The sequence below is a fragment of the Pseudorca crassidens genome, chromosome 9 (assembly GCF_039906515.1).
Source record: "Pseudorca crassidens isolate mPseCra1 chromosome 9, mPseCra1.hap1, whole genome shotgun sequence".
Taxonomy (NCBI): Eukaryota; Metazoa; Chordata; class Mammalia; order Artiodactyla; family Delphinidae; genus Pseudorca; species Pseudorca crassidens.
In genome coordinates this window covers 83384402-83401639 of record NC_090304.1, presented here as the reverse complement: position 1 = coordinate 83401639, position 17238 = coordinate 83384402, and the positions used below count along the sequence as shown (strand labels likewise).

The window sequence follows — 17238 nt, the reverse complement described above, 5'->3', positions numbered from 1 at the left end:
TTTGATTCTAAGTTAGGTCAGGCCATTTAAAATACCACCTTTTAAAATAAATGCAGAGTAGGGTATTATTATTATTACCTATTCTATTGGTGATAAATATTATATCAATATACAACCGACTAGAAATATTTTTCTAGTGTGAAAACAAAATTCCTGAGGGAAAATAGAACATACTGTAATTATATATGTAATTAACATACATTTTATGTTAATTTTTATAACATTTTAGAAAATGACTCAAAATATGAAATAACATTTTAGAATGTCATCTTATAGTTCATGTTTGGTGAAAGTAACAGGTGAAAGTACAGGAATAAGCAGTTTGATTTTTGAAAACTACAAGGTTAGCTTCATATATTTATTTGGTGTCCATTATGTACCAATGTTGGATGCAAACAGATTAAAATTCAATTGAGTTGTCCAATCCCTTATTTAAGTAAAGTAAAATGACTTTTGTTACATAGATTTTTCCATTATGTGTACATTTCTGCTTCTGCTTGCTTATTTTTCTCTGGAAAGAGTCTAAGAGTCTTTAATATACACTAAAACAGGAATTCATTATTCATTTTTTGTGGAAAATTTTATCTGTTAAGCAATATTATACTTTGTTTATATTTGTGATAAAAATAAAAATTTGCAAACAAAGTTTTTCTAATTGAATAGAATGTCTTCAGTTTTGTTTTCTCTGGTCTTATTAGAGTACATTTTCTTACATTTCTAATTTGCATAGAGGAGTAGATTATTAGTGTAAATGAGCAATTTTCTATTTATGTGTGTATATTATTTACGCATTCATATTTTTATGGAAATGATCAGAACATTCTAGGTAAGTTGGGGCTCCAAAATATAAAAGAGTTAATACTTCTGAAGAAAACATACGGTTGCTGTCTTGAATGGAGGTGTCTTAAAGGGGAACCATCTCAGAAGAATCCCTGATGACTCTCTCTAGCTTTTCTCTGCTTTTTTTCTCCAGGGACTCAGATTCTCCCTCAGGATAGGAGATGGATGATCAGAATTGGGTCCACACAATTCTGTGTCTCCTCCTTTTTCATGCCTCCTTCTGCGGCCAGAATATTCATTTTGCAAAGTTTATTTTTTCTTCTCCTGCAACAGGGCTGTCTATAAGATGGAAATATACAAGTAAGCTGAATTTGAAAGGCTTTTCAGATCAGGATCGAGGGGGAAGTTACCAGCATTGGAAGAGGTTGAGGTTTGCAGCCTCCTTGACAGATATACCCTTTTTAAACAGAGCATAATTCTCTGGGTTTGGTGGCCAGGCAAGTGAGAGAATTTGTAGCCCAACCAAGAACCTGAAGATGAGCAGGACTACTTGTTTTGGGCAATTCTCTAGAATTTAAAATAAAGAGTGTATATTTAAAATTTTTCAATGTTCTTACATACCAGTTGAAGATATGTAAGGAAAGAAAATTCAGTCAGAATATTCCCATCACTGGATTGGTTTTCTTTATGTCTATCCACAGTGAAGAAGAGTTCTGGAACACTAGTTAATAACTTCTGCTTAGAAATAAAAGCAAAACATTATTTTATGAAGCTGGAAATAAGACAGGGATGCAGTAAAGATAAAACTGAGTTGGTCTTATTTTTGTAGCCGGATATTTCTTTAGTTTGACCCATTATGGAAGGCAAAAACTGTCTAGTTCATATGATTACCTTTGATTTGTTATATAACTTGCTATTTAATGGAAGCCTGAGAGTTTTAAGTGGAGAAATGTCTTTCTGGTAGGTACCTGATTTAGTGGAGTCAGATTATTGTTATTACTTAAAAACATTTCGTGGCAGCTCTTTTCGTGAGGAAAACAAGACAGACTGAACTTCTCTGTTCTCTCTCCTCTTCGCTAATTGCTCTTTCAAAAGCCTGCTTTCCAAAACGAAGGTTCCTAGGACTATGTCTGATCCATAACTTCTTCAGAGCCAGAGATTTTCAGTGACTATTTTAGTTAGGTTTGTTAGTGTGTCCCCAAATTGATATTGTTTGCAAATATTTTTGCTTTGACAGTAATTGCATACTTAAGTTTGTGAAGGGACTTGACTAGCAACTTCAGTGGTATTAGTAGGTCTAAATTATGTCTCCCAGCAGATGCACCTATTACTTTACATACTGTTTACCCGCTTTTGGTGACATTGAGGCTAACCTTGGAGTCACCTCCCCCGCTGCCACATTCTCCTTTGTCGTACCACCATTTGTTTTTCAATTTGTCCAAGAGGCCTTGTTCATTCAGTTTTAAAACTGCGAGGTTAACAGCATTTCTTGAAACGATAAAACATATTTTGTAAGAAACTGCACAGCTGTTAAGATGTTAGAAGGAATGAGGATTTAAGCTCTTTTATAAGCTTCTCCCAGACGCTAAATAAACCTCTCATTTTGTCATCCTGCAGCCCCTTCCACCAGGCAATTGTAGTTTCCTTCAAAGTGTATTAAACCTGTAGCATTTGGTGTTGTTCACTTTCACAGTTCATTTCTTGTCAAGTAACTGACATCAACATCAACCAATTACATGGATTTTTTTTTTTTTTTTGCAAAACAGTAATAAACTTGAATTTACTAGTAATTGACAAAGAATTGTGTCTTGAATTCCTTTGCCTCTAAGAATGTCAACCACCGGTAAGAGACAAATGAAAATTCATTCCCAGAAGGAAAAACATAATTGCGTAAACAAATCAGCAAATCAGCCACTAATTTTTGTGTACAGATTTTCTGACAACAGAGTATGGCTTAATTATTATTCCTTTTATTATTTGTGTTGGTTCAGTTTCCTGGGCTGGAAGTCATAGAATAGTCAAGAGAAATGTAGTAGCAGCTCTCAGGGAGCTTATATTTGAATTTCGTGTTGATTCTTAAAGTCACTAGATGCTATTTAGAAACCAGGATCATATATCCAATTTGACTGTTTAAATTATGTAATTAAACCACAGGAAGTCATGCTGCATTTGATATGGACTTCGCAAACAAACACTAGATTAGATTTCCTCCATGTTTATCTCTTTAGGGGAATAAGGGTAGCACATTCTAATTATTCTCTAAAAGGATTAAAAAAATGTGTCATGGGTTTTGCCTCCCATAAAACAAAGCAACCTCATGTTAATAAGTAGCATTTGAACATTGATTTGCAAGTGAAATATCATTTAGTTGATTAATAAAAATGTCACATTTCACCACAAATCAGCCTATTAATGTATTTATTCTTTTAAAATGTTTTTGTAATATTTCAGGTAAATGATGTGCATTTTCCAGTGTTGTAATGGTCTGATCCACTTGGAGAGTAAACATTTCCCATGAGTAAACCACACACTTTGAGAGGATTAACACTTTTTTTTTTTTTTTTTTTTTTTTTTTTTGCGGTACGCGGGCCTCTCACTGTTGCGGCCTCTCCCGTTCCGGAGCACAGGCTCCGGACGCTCAGGCTCAGCGGCCACGGCTCACGGGCCCAGCTGCTCCGCGGCATGTGGGATCTTCCCGGACCGGGGCACGAATCCGTGTCCCCTGCATCAGCAGGCGGACTCTCAACCACTGCGCCACCAGGGAAGCGCAGGATTAACACTTTTTAAAAGTTAGACTACCATTTATTAAATGCTAAGTAAATAATTAGCTGTCCCCACATTTCCAAGTAAGTCCCATGTTAGTGGTGTAAAATAATTAATATACTTCCTGAAGTGAACAATACCAAGTTGTCAGTTTAATCACCAAAAGGACCAGACTGAAATCTAGGGATGAACGAATATTCAGTGAAGCTAGAGTCATCTATTTTTTTAAAATGCTGTTGGGAGAAAAGGGTTGTTTTAATTTATTTTACGTCCATAAGAAGCTAAATATATTTGTCTTTCAATGAAGTGAAGCTAACAACTAAAGTTTTCTATTTTGGAGAAAATTAGTTTTATAATCCACTTTAGTCTTAAACATTTCTATTAGATTTTTTTCCAATAAAGTGGTATCCCAATTATTTTATATGTTGATTTAGACCATTCCTTTGATAAAACTAAAATCATTTCATGAGAGGGTTATTTAACATGGTTACTAGCCATCTAGTATATCTAAAGACAGTTTCTAAAGATAAACATATCTAAAGACAGTTTCACAGCACAATAGAAAACAAAAAAGCAAAATTAAAAAATGGATAAGGAAAAAAGCTTTATGTTGAGAAAACTGTTTGGAATAAAGCTTTCTACAAAGTTATTCTAAGACATTGTCTTTCTAACAACATCTAATAGGCCATGTAAAAACAGTTCAGTTTCACACTGCTATCCTTATATATGTGTGTGTATGTATCTATATTTGGTTAATATAATATACTTGACCCGTAGGTAAGTCACCGCCCAGTTCACAATCCACATTTTCCTGTGGTCCTTCAATAGAATTCACATAATACTATCACATGTAAAATTTACTTTTACTTAATGAAGTAAAATTTTACTTTTCTTAAATGAAGGCACTTTGTAATTAATATTTAGGGACAGTCTTTAGGATTTCAAAATTTCTTTGCCTATTAAAAGTGCCTGCTATTTTCTACAATTGTCTGACTAAAGATGTAATTTCTCTATGTAATCAGTTTAAGTCTAAAGGCATCCTTAGATTGCTATTTAAAATGCAGCATAAACCACATCTGTAAGGACTATTTGAACATCTGTTCTATTTTATAGAATGCATCACTTTTACATGTTATTAATAAGAATCATCAACTGACTTTTAAAATGTACATAAAGTTACTTTACTCAGTTTTCTAGACTAGTTTAAAAAGTATTTTTTAACCAGGCAAAAAGAAAAAGGAACCCTGAAGGAATAATTACAAGCAAGCCTAAGGAAGTCATAAGGAGTCAGGTAAATAAGGCACATAGACAGCAGATCCTTGCTGCAGCACATTTTACTATTACTTTGGAATCCCCTTCATACATTTCAGACATAGATTTTGAAATCTATGTCAGAAACTCATATTGATGATAAGGATATTCTTGTCCTGATTAAGCATCAGAGAAGCCATAATAGTAATCTGCCAAGCAGATAAAAGAAAGAAGAAAAATATTGTGGGCTATTTTTTACATTAATTATTCCTTTCATTCTATTAAATGCAGCTTTTACAGAATAAACTCAATCGAAATGGATTGCTTTCATTTAAAAATGGAAAAAGAGGAAGAAACAACAATAAGTGATCATATTTTTGCTGGAAGTGTAAATAAACCACATTTGAGAGCCCAGGTATGTTGACAGTGACCTTTTATAGACTGCAATAGGACCCAGGTAACATACTTATTTGCCTTTTCCTTTTATAACTTAGGGGAATCCTAGGTAAGAAAAACCCCACTCCAAATAGCTTTTTTCATAGTGGTGAGGTGATGGAGAACTTAATTCAGGCCTGGAACAAAAATGCTCACCTGGACAAATTCCAGGACCTCTGGAAAAATTCCAGGAGTTTTTACTCCTGCAATCATTCAGTTGAGTTTGAGACTATGAAAATCCATCTCTCCTTGCCCTAGCATCTGGGACCCATTTTTGTTAACTAAACAAAAGCTTTAGAATGGAAATTAACAGACCTAAACTTTTTCCATTTATTAATTTTGGGTAAATTAGTGCAAATTAAGATTTTCTTGTTGAAACCATGCTCAATTTAAGCTATTTATCTCTTACTCTCTACATTTCCGTAAATAATTTATCATTAAATTCTATAGATTTAGATATGCTTTTATGTTTACTTTATGCCTCACTCATTGTATTTACTTCTAGACCATAATTCTTATAGTATAATTTTTTCTGTTGGTGAGATATTAAAGTTTACATCTGATGAAATGTTTACCTATATAAACAGAGAAATTTTTAAAAGTTTGTTTAGTAAAGTATTCTTATGATTTCCTGGATTTGAGAATACTATTGTAAAGGACTGATATACAAGCCTTAGACTTAGTCATTGTTTGCACACAAGATATTCAGGGTATATATAATTTGTAGAATAAATAGTTTCCAATATTATATTTAGTCTGGTTAAAACAAATTCAATTACATTTCACTTAGTAGGTTGAACACTTCATTATTGTCCCTGATATCAATAATATATGGACCTAATGGATTTTATTTGTCTAAACTACTGTGTAATTTTGCTAATGCTTTATTATCCTTATAAAAAAGGATCCATTAATTATATACACATGAGAAAGTCTCTTTAGTTTTAGGCCTGTACTCTTTTAACTTGAGTGTTCTCTTCATACTAAACTCTCTATAAAATTTAAAGATCAGGTGTTAAAATGTCCAGAATATTTACCTGAATGATGCTAGAAAGTTTTTTTGTAGTCCTGATACATTTTAATATATTTTTTAAAAACTGAAAAATTATGTGAATCAACATGCAATTGTGTAAAACACATAAGAAAATCCTTTAAAACCTGCAAAGGATATTGGTAGATAATTTATGCAGGAAGAAGTACAAAATCATATAAAAATAATTCAACCTTACTTGGAATTAAACTAATGTGAATTAAAGAAATGCAAATTCATTTTTTTGCTATTCATATTGGCAAAGATAAAAGTAAGGATAATATTCAATACAGTAAAGGATTTAATGTCCTAATACACTGAAAATAGAATTTAAACCAGGAAAGAAAATAATATGGTTTTGTACAACAAAAACTTAAAAACAATTCTTACCCTTGAAAATTATTGACAATATTGAAAATTATTGATAATAATTCCTCTATGAGGAATCAATCCTAAGAAATTAATCAGTGATGTTGACAGAGTAACATAATAAATGTTATAGTATATTTATATAGCAAAACGCTGAAAGCAATTTATATGCCCAACAGAAAGGGAGAAGTAAGTAGACTTTAGTGTACAGCAGTGGTTTTCAAGCTTGATCTGAGTGTCAGAACCACTTATTACAAATACAGATGCTCAGGGCTAAACTTGCTGTATCAGAATCTTCTGCTGTATCAGAATTAGGGCAGTGTATCTACATTTTCGCAAAGTTCTTGAGGTGTTAGTATTGGTAAGCACCAATAATCCATATGACTGAATGTTTAACAATCATTACGTGATTTTAATGACCAGGGAAATGCTTAATGTTGAGTGAAAAAAAAGAAAAAAATTTGTATATTCATTGTGATCTTCATTTGAGAAAAACATATATAATGTTTATATGTATATATATATATATATATAAAAATGTTAATGTAAAAAAACTGGTAAGAAATACAACAAATAGCTATCTGTAGGTAGTGGGATTATGATTGATTTGGACTGCATATTGTTCTTTATGCTTCCGCACTCACCCCAAATTTTCTGCAATGAAAAGTGACACTTTAATAATCAGTAAAGAACAAACAAAAACACTCTCTTAATTATTTTATAATATAATGCCTAATAGAATTATTTCATGAAAATCAAAATATATATTCTATTTTGGATCAAGAAAAATTGAGGAAGAATTAGAATTTAGAAGTTATTCTTAAGGATCTCAGAAAAAACATTCATTGTTCTGATAATGTGGTTTGCTTTGGTTCACTTTGTTTTGTGTCTCTAGTCACAGGCTGAATGGAGAAAATGTGATGCATTTGGCTTCTACAAATGTTCTACCTTATTTGAGGGGAACAGGTCAGGAAGAGAGGTATGCGTCTACCCATCAGATAGTATCAGCAGGAGGTTAATGAAACTCTCAGTGGCCTAGAGAGAAGCCTTGCTGTTTCACATGAACTTACATAGACAAGGAGAGTTTTTTCACTTAGGCCGGATTAAATGAATGTGATTGATTGTGAATAAACTTGAGTCCTGCTACGTGGGTGATTAAAAAAATATAAATATAGCTCTGTTTTTAGAAAAAGAGATTCCATGGCTGGCAGCTTTGTTCTTTTCCAAACAAGTATTAGACACTCTAAGAAAAAAGTCTTTTTCAATGTTTTGCAGTAATTTTTAAAAAGGCAATTAAAACAAATCTTCCATCATATAACATATTCACTCTATCTTTTTTTTGAAATCAAACTAAAATTCCAGACCGGAAAACTCATTTGATTTAAATTTTGTTATGTAGCTGGTAAATATATGCAGAAGTTTTTCTAGGGCTACTCTAATAAGAAAATAGTAATTTCATGAAAAATAAATAATAACTAACTCTGTATAGATTATTCATTCTGATAGTTAAATGATGGCCATATTGTCAGTATTGTAACAAGTGTTGCATACATGGAAGTCCATCCCATATACAAGATGAGATAGGTAGACATGAGCAAATATCACATGGGATTTTACTTTTGTGGTTTAATGATGTCCCCCTCCATCCCCTTCCCATCCCCACATAAAGGCAGCTAAAGTAAATTAGCAGGAAAACAGAATTTTCAACAAATCCCAGAACTTTGTATATAGTCAGTTAATAACTAGCTGAGAAAAAGAACTATTTTATCACTCAAGGAAATATAAAAAGTGAATAAAAATCAATAGGCTGTCAAATAATAAGAGGTTAACTAAATATATCTGATTTAAGGAAAGGTATTTGCTTTCACAGTTCTACCGTTTATCAGCTGTTTAGGCCTGGAAGACTAATTCTCAGCATTTATCAATGCTCCACTGTTTTCAATTTAACTTGTAGCTATGCTATTAATTTTTTCCCCAAATTATTCCTTCCAGTAAACAAGCACAAGGCTCTTTTTGCTTCATTGGATTTGTGCACTTTTTTCCAAAGGCAGAATTTGGGCTGAGTTGCTCTCCATATATATATACATGCAAACATTTTTAGAAAAGTTATTAAGTTTTCACTCCAGTTTGCTTATGCAATGACAGGTAAGATTTGCATAAAATGGCACTATTGATCAATAATTTAATATCAAAATTCAGAGGGAAATTTTTTTTTAAGGGGAAAGACAATTCAGACCCAGCAGGATTTATAATGAGCATTTGAAAACCACTTTGATAATGAGGGATTTATTGTCTTTATTTTGGATTTTGGCTGACATATATGCAGTTAAGTTAGTCTATAGAAATGTTTGTATTTCATACTTCAATTGAAACAAAAAGAACTGAACAAATTGAGTTAATACCAGGCTAGATTCCAAGAACTGTCTCTAAATTGTGTTCTTTGGAATTTGCATGACTAATTCCTATTTGAGAACTAGGTCTGAAGAATGTGATGTTTAGAAGGATCACTATGATATTTGTGAGGATATCTGCCAGTAAATTTAGTCAGCACACTAGCTTGAGATTGTGATAAATAAAACATTTAATTGTATTTTTACTGTTGAGTTTTTTTTAAATGTTATATTTACAAATATTTCATGCAGTCTAGTTTCTTGACTTTTGTCAATTTTAGGTCACAGAGTAGAATTTTCTATCCTCCTTTGGTCATGGACTTCTTTTAGAAGTCAATGAAAGCATGGATACTTTCTCAGGAAAAATGCACAAATGTACAAAATCCAGATTGATATACAATTTCAGGGAATTGCTGGGGAACAAAATCTGCCACCCCAAAATATCTCTGGACTTCGTGACTCTTGGTTTAAAATTTGGTAGAGTACTACTTTTGGTTTGTTGATCTTTTTTCTCCCAAGGATGGTCACTGTTTTTCTTTGTCTCTGTCTTTTGTGTCATTTGTTATAAGGAGAAAACCATTGGTCTGATCAAGTTTTCTTTTTGTCTTCTATGCCTTGAGAGTTTAGTTTATATACTAATGAGAAAAATCTCTCTGGTTTCTGCCATTCAAAAGGTCCACATACCAGTGTGCATTTGGCAGCCAGTTAAATAGACTGGGATTCTGAGCAGTCTCTTTGTCCAGCTGTGCCAGCTTTCAGAGGAGTTTTGTCATTAGGGGTCCAGTCCATAAGGGGCCTTTATCTTCTCAAACTTTCTTAGAATATTTTTAGGAGTGAGCCTTTGGAAGATGGGAACTACATCATCCATGCCCTCACTTCGGGACGCCTCTTGTGTCCGTGGTACCATGGTCTGGAAAGTTACCTCAGGGTCTTTCCGTAAATTGGCTTATTGGTTTGAATCACTATTAAGATCCTACTCATCAATGGCCAGATGATGGATCCTTTGAATTGGAAAAACTTATAAATTGGTCAATTTTTAGAAAACTCTCATCATAAACAGCTATTTTACTGGTACCTATGGAAAGACCAAATTAAAAGGTGGATATAATGATATATAACAGCTAACCTTAAGAACTCTCTTAGTTTTAAAAATAAAAACAAAAAACCTGTTCAGGAAGCCTTATTAAATTTGTGGTCTCCGCTTCCCCTCAATGGGTCTTACAGATGCTAATAAAAACATTAGATTAATTAATAAGAGAATTGAGGAGAAAGAGGCTCTTCCCAACAAGATGGAAATTTTTAAAGGGTTGTTAAAAAATAAAATAAATAAAGCAAATATTGAAAGTGGTAGAATAAAGAGGAATCAGAAAGGGAAGAGTCATGGAACTCACCACAGCAAGATGGAAATCTTTAGATGGTTATTAAGAGTTGGGATAAATAAAACGAACATTGATGGGATCAAAACAAAGGTTTTTAATACAGCACTACCTAGGACTGTGTGAGCCAAAGGGACCCCCCATTGGTGCTCCCCGACAAGGCCACCAAACAAATCTGCTCTAATTACCCCAGTTTGGATAAATTTTAAAAGCTGGTAGGAAAAAATTACACTGAGAAACCTGACCAGCAATTGCTTGGGGCAAGATTTAGGCCAATTAATCAAATCAAAGATTGACAAAAAGGCTTGGGTCCCTTGGCTCAACCCCTTACTGGGGTCCTCAAAGCCTTTTATACAGGAATGAATAAAATGGCTGGGGGAAAAAAAGGAAAAGTTTCTGGGACTCCTTGTAAGACAGACTTGTTGGTCCTAATGGAAACTAAGGTTAAAATTATAAGAACTGATAGAACTAAGATGAAAGTTTATAAGGAAATTGGTGTATTTGAATGGGCTTTATGTAAGATGGTTGCATCTCTTTTGCCTGATTGCATTGTGGGGATGGACATTTTGTCTTCCCTTGCCTGGTATTGTAAGACAGGGCAGGTAAATCCACCCTTTAGGCAGTGTTAATTGAATATGCTAAAGGAAGCCAATAGGGTTGCCTGAGCCCGCATAATATGAGAAGGAAATTGGGGGTTGATATTTAGGGGATAAAAGAACCACTAGTGGAAGATTTTGCCCCTAGAGTGAATTGGTATGGGGTGGCCTTGTGCACTCAGAAAGAGGGAATTTATTGAATGCTTTGTGCAGACTTTTTGAAGGCACGATGCCTTGAATCCTAAAGTTCTAGAACATAGAAATCTTTTGGTTTCCATTTTAGTTGGAAATCTTCTCTGTGATATAAAGAAGCAAATTAAAGAAAATGTAGTTGGATGAACAGATCAGCCTTTTGATATTATTTCGGCAGCAGCCCAGTTCTTAGGGGAAATGGAAAGCAACCATCTTTGTCTTGCAAATCTCTACAAAATCAGAAATGTAAATACAGCTCACAATGGCCTGAGACTGAGCCTGGCTGACTCAATCAGATAGAACCTGAAACACCAAAGAAAAAAAAGAGATCTTTTAAAAAGTACAATCTGCTGGAAATGCTCCCTCACACAAAATCTAATCCACAGCCTCCTTAAAGATTTATCAAGGACAAATACAAGTCTTAAAAGTCTTTTCCACATAGTAAAAAGCCTTAGCAATCTGAGCAGATACAAACTTATTCCAATTGTTGTTTATAAACCAGTGAGTTTTGTGTTGTACCTAATTCATGACTAAACTTTTACAATGAAAGCTATGACATCTGTGGTTGTGTCTATGTCTATGTGTGTACATTATAGATATGGTATTTTTGTATCTCTGAATGGTATTAACCAAAATTAATTTGTAAAGAACTCTTTTTAATTGACTTAAAAGTAAGCACTTACAAATTAAACATTTCTAAATGTAGCAGAAATGAATCCAAATAGTTTTCAAGTGTACCTGATCTAGGATTAATCTTTAATAAATAAAAGCAAGTTTAAGTTTGTTGGTTTAATTAAACAGGCTTATCTTGAGAGTTATCAGCATTAAATGTAAATTAAACACATTCTACCAGGTTTACCACAAGTTAAATATATTCAGTTATCTCTGTTACAAAATTTGTCACCAAAAAGGATAAATTTTGTATGATAAAATTTTCATAAGTAATTAAATAAATTTAAATAAAACAAGAGTTTTTAGATGAACTCTTTAAGAATAATTATGTTTTATGGCATATCTACTTAAAAGTAATTTCCTTAAATTTTATTGGTAACTTGAAGCTTTAGAGTTTTGCTAAGTTAAATGATGGGAATTCATTGACTGTCTAGATCATTTCTAGAGAAGATAAAATACTGAAATATTAATTGTTAAACAACTCTAAGTCTACTTTTGTCTTCTTATTACAGAAAAACTAAAGATGTTGGGTTTATTAGAAACATGTCATGCATCACATTGAAAAAAAATTATGCCATAAGGAAATGTATGTTTTTGGATATTATAAAATGTATTTATAAGTTTTCCAATAAAAAAAAATACTGGTATAACAGTTTACAGTTGCTTAGTTTTCAGTAGAAATTAAGGTTTCTAAGGGTTACAAATTCTAATTAATCTGTATAAGTAAAACTACTAAAACTAATAAGGAAAACATCTTCATATGTAAGGAGAAAAAGGTATGAGTGGAAATGCTTTTTGTTAAGGAAAAAAAGTAATTTTGTCCTAAAGAGGGGTTAAAAAAAGAGGGAAAGAGTAAAAGAGAAATCACAGGACGAAATCTGAAGGTGAAAAAGGAAGTTATAGAAGATTTGTGGAAAAGGAGCCCTGCGAAGAGTTTTGTGCTTGGTCAGGACTGGTTAAGATTAAAATAAATTTAATTGAGTGAATTAATTTTAATGTTAAAAGTAAGCTGGTGCAAAATTAGAATTTGGTTTTCTCTCTTGTTAGGAAGACAAAGTTTTCTTGGAATATTCATCTACTTTGATAGCAGATTGTAAAATTTCTTACCTTTCAAGTAACCTGTTGTAACTTTCTGTATTTACTTTTGAAATCTTTTATTGTCACTTTGATTAAGTGAATAAGTATTGTTTCACAGTGACCTATAATCCTATTTGACCAAGTGTTTTAAAACCTTTTGATATCTTTGACAAACTTTCCTAAATCAAAATTCTAAATAAAGTCCTTTTGACCTCTAGCTAACTTTGGGATGTTTCAGAGGGCCCCTGAAAAAGCTCGAAGAGAGATATTAAACTAACAAACATGGTATGTCAAATTACATGGGAAGCATTGTCAAATGAGAAATGATAAACCTTCTTAGGTTATATTGTATGGGTAAATTTTATTAATATAAATGTTCTAGAAGTTATATGAAATTCCTAAAATTCAGATATGTCCTGGTATGTTACCATTTTTCTAGTTATTATCTTAAAATGTTGTATGTCACAGAAATAGCCAAATTTCCTTGTCAATCGCATTGCAATCAGATTTTTAATTTGTCTTTTGTCATTTATAGACAGTTATTGTCTTACTAAAATGTTTTTACAAAATGAAGATCTTCAAGATGATTCATAGAAAGGATTTTTGGACAAATATAAGTTTCTGATAACTTGTAGATCATACCACTAAACTAGTAAGAAATTATAGAATTCTAATGAAAAACCTAATGGCTTCATAAAACTGCTAATAAAAGATCAAGGTCAATAAGAATAATTATATGGGACTGAATGAACTGATGAATGTGAGTTATAATTTTTATGACTTTTTGTCTGAAATTATACTGGCTTTTTAATCTTTGCTTTCCAGATAAAAAGAAATATTTCCTCTTATATTAACTATAGCTTATAGCAATTCGGTAAATTATACCTTTGTAAATAGAATTGAAATAACTTTTTCTTCCTACCTTATCCCTCCAGAATTTGGAACTCTTAGTGAGTATTCTTATTTTCATGACAATATATTTATTTACACATGTTCACTAAGAATCTATTCTCCTTGTATTAGAACACAATTGGAAACATTGGTTATATTACCAAAGCTTTGACTGGAATGTCATCTTTGAGAATATGCATAGAATCAGATATGACCAGACAGCTTTAAGGAACTAAGATTGACTTTATGGAGCCATAAAGCCCTTTGGAAAAACAGCCTGGTACCTTTCTTACAGGGTTCCCAGCAGCCTTACCAGGTGAGTAAGGAAGGTCATTGCCTGGAAGGCACAAGAACCTCAGGATATTTTCGGGACATCAAGAAGAGAAGAATTCAACCAAATCTATATATATTACAGGTAAATTTGATGTCAAGTCCTTGGCATGGCTTCATGGTATGAGAAGCATTTAAAAGTTCAATCTGGAGATTCCTTTGAATAATTCCAGCAAAGCAGATTTAAAAGAGATTATATGGTCAATTACTATTTTTGCTGGACTTAGGTAAATAATCAGGCCAAGTTTAATGACACTAAACTTATTTTGCGAACAAATTAGTCTTAATTTGGTTTTCTTTGATAGAAGTGAGGGTAATTTTTAGAGAAAAAAATGTGTGTTTCAGCAGAAACTATAATCTATATATATAGATCCAGTCCTGCAAACTGGACTTGATCCTGAATTCGTATAGTTTCCTCAAATATTTGGCTACAGCTCTTCAAACTAATGTTTCCAATTTTTCTCCTGCTGCTCCTTTTCATTTGGAATCATTGAGAACTAAAGCTGCCCTTTCCCTGAAGCCCTGCACACTGAAGCTGAACAACTTGTTATAAACTTTAGAGAGATCACCATAATTGCCTATATTTAGACAAACCTCTTGACTGTTGCTGTGTAAGCTTCTTGGAAAGTTTGCCTGAACACCCAATGACATCACTGAAGACATTTCAAACTGTAAAAGATGCTTTGACCCTGATATCTAGAAATCTTGATTGGTAGCTCTCAGGACTCAGACACTGGGTTTAGAATTTGCTCCAATAATTAACCTTTGTTTTTCTTTTGTCTCCCCACAAATACCTCTTATTAAATATCTGATTGCTTGCACCCTATAGGCCTAACTTTGAGAGCCTACCTGCATCACAGCCTCCTGAAATGAACTGACTTATCGTCAGGACTATGAGACTGATTGGATAAGATATAAAGCAATATATCTATTCAACTTCTGGACTGTGAAACTTCTCGAAGTTTCAAAGGTGAGACTGTAGGGGAACAAAATCTGCCACCCCAAAATATATCTGGCATGTGAATTATTTCAAGCTGAAAACAATCAAGCCCCAAAAGACTCAGGAAGAAACTTTGACCTTCTTGCTAACTGCCTTAAGAATTTAGATAGAGGGCCTGTTATAGGAATAGAGCTATCACCAGAGAAATCTGCAAAGAATATGGACCAGGTGTGGTGGGGGTATCCTTAGAGATCAGAGACCACTCAGTGTACCACTGTCTCCACATGACCCAAGCATTTGTTTGCTAAATATTTGCTTTTCCATCTCTATGTGAATTGTCTTCCTCCCCCTTTGAGGTCCCAAACGACTACCTCCAACATCCTCTTTTGTCTTTAGCTGAAGATTGTTTTTAAGGTGAGGGCTTGGGCCATTTTGGCAAGTTAGTCAGTTTTCCTGGGTCTCTCCCATGTATACATGTTATTAATCTTTTGTTTGATTTTTCTCCTGTTAATTTGTCTCATATCAATTTAATTCTTAGACCAGCCAGGGTAGAGGAAGGGTATCTAACCCTCTCTGACAATTCTAATAAATCTATTTTTAAATTAATTAATGACGATTTTCATGTATGCCTATTAAAGGTAAGAGAAGTAAAAATATTTCTATGACCCATGGTGGCTCCAGAATTTTAATAGAGAAGAGGTTTTTAGTTTTGTTTTTTTTTTGCGGTACGTGGGCCTCTCACTGCTGTGGCCTCTCCCGTTGCGGAGCACAGGCTCTGGATGCACAGGCTCAGCAGCCATGGCTCGTGGGCCCAGCCACTCCGTGGCATGTGGGATCTGCCCGGACTGGGGCACGAACCCGCGTCCCCTGCATCAGCAGGCAGACTCTCAACCACTGCATCACCAGGGAAACCCAAGAGAAGAGGTTTTAAGACTGTGATTTGGCAAGAAAGAATTTCCAAGGTATTAACTCAATTTGTGATCATTCTGCAAGCACATCATATATGGGTTTTTTTAAAGGACTGTCTGTTAAATCAATAAAAATTTAAAAAAAACTGTCAAAAGATATTATTTACCCTTACATAGTATTTAGAAAATATAAATTAATCATATTAAATAATTTAAATTTTATTTTATTTGTGGTGGCCTTTGAGTGTGCTATTTGAGATTATATGGGATAAAGTCCCTGCCCTAAGCCACCCCATTATCATTATCTGTTATCAAATTGTACAAAAGGGCTTTATTTCAAGGTGAAGTCACAACTACCAAGATTGTGAAGTGCTTCAAGTTATCTCTAGATATCATTCACTATTTAAGTTGTGATTATCATCATTCTAAAATAAAATTTAAAAAATACTAGGCTTTTCACAAAGATGCTTTGTCTGGACTGTCATTTGCTGTGTGCACTCTGCCCCATCCCTGACTTTAGATTCTTTCATCTCCTAGACCATTCTCCTTATTCTTTTTATACAATTTCCAGAATTCTAAACCATTCCATGAACCATGACCATGTTTCCTTTTTCCATCCTTTGCTGAGTCTTAAAAATGTCCATCGATTGCTTTAAAGAACTAGAATCCTACAATATTTGAGTCAAAATGTGGTTTAGAGGTTGTCTCCAACGTTCTCATTTTACAGATGTGGTCACTGAGGTCTAATGAAAGTTAGGTGACTTGCTCAACAAAGCCCAGCTGGGACACAGGTCTTCTGCCTTCTAGTCCAGTGCTCTTTTCTACAGTACTATGATATCTTTGTTCCTGTCTTCCTTTCTTGTGTAGTTAAACTATTTGCTCATTCCTCCTATGGCTATCTAAGGAAACTTTTCTTTTTCCTGAAAAGTTTTTCAGGGTTGGTAGGGGTTACCCCTTGATTAAGCTTTGACTCATATTCCCTGCACTAGGAAGGTGGTACCTCCTGTTCTCTCTGGCTAAATACTCCTTGAGCTGAGATAAATCTTCAAAGGTAAGTGATCTTGTCAACTGAATTGATCCTTCCCAAATATCCAAGAAGGAAGTATAGTAGATGACTTCCTTTAAAAAACAGTACTAAAAGCCTAAATGATGACTTGATTTCATTAGATGGTAACATTTATTTTCTCTCATGGTTAAAATAAGATAGGTTTATTTTGATACATACAAGGTTCTTAATG

The 17238-nt window shown here is 33.4% G+C and overlaps 1 protein-coding gene across 13 annotated transcripts in view; it reads right to left on the bottom strand.

The window, feature by feature from the left end:
* GRIA4 (glutamate ionotropic receptor AMPA type subunit 4) overlaps positions 1-17238 on the bottom strand; it is a 515605-nt gene that overhangs the window by 13464 nt on the left and 484903 nt on the right. For 3 of the 13 annotated variants that reach the window (XR_010946264.1, XM_067750879.1, XM_067750875.1), the window contains exon 15: positions 2154-2268. The exons of 6 other annotated variants lie outside the window; for them this stretch is intronic. Coding sequence is in view for 2 of the 7 variants with exons in the window: in XM_067750879.1 (XP_067606980.1) it covers positions 2154-2268 (115 nt within the window). In the remaining 5 variants the exon portion in view is untranslated. Of the gene's footprint in view, positions 1-879; positions 1120-2153; positions 2269-17238 lie in introns of those variants that run through there. 4 more of the 13 variants (XR_010946265.1, XR_010946266.1, XM_067750884.1 and 1 more) reach the window with 3 other exon arrangements.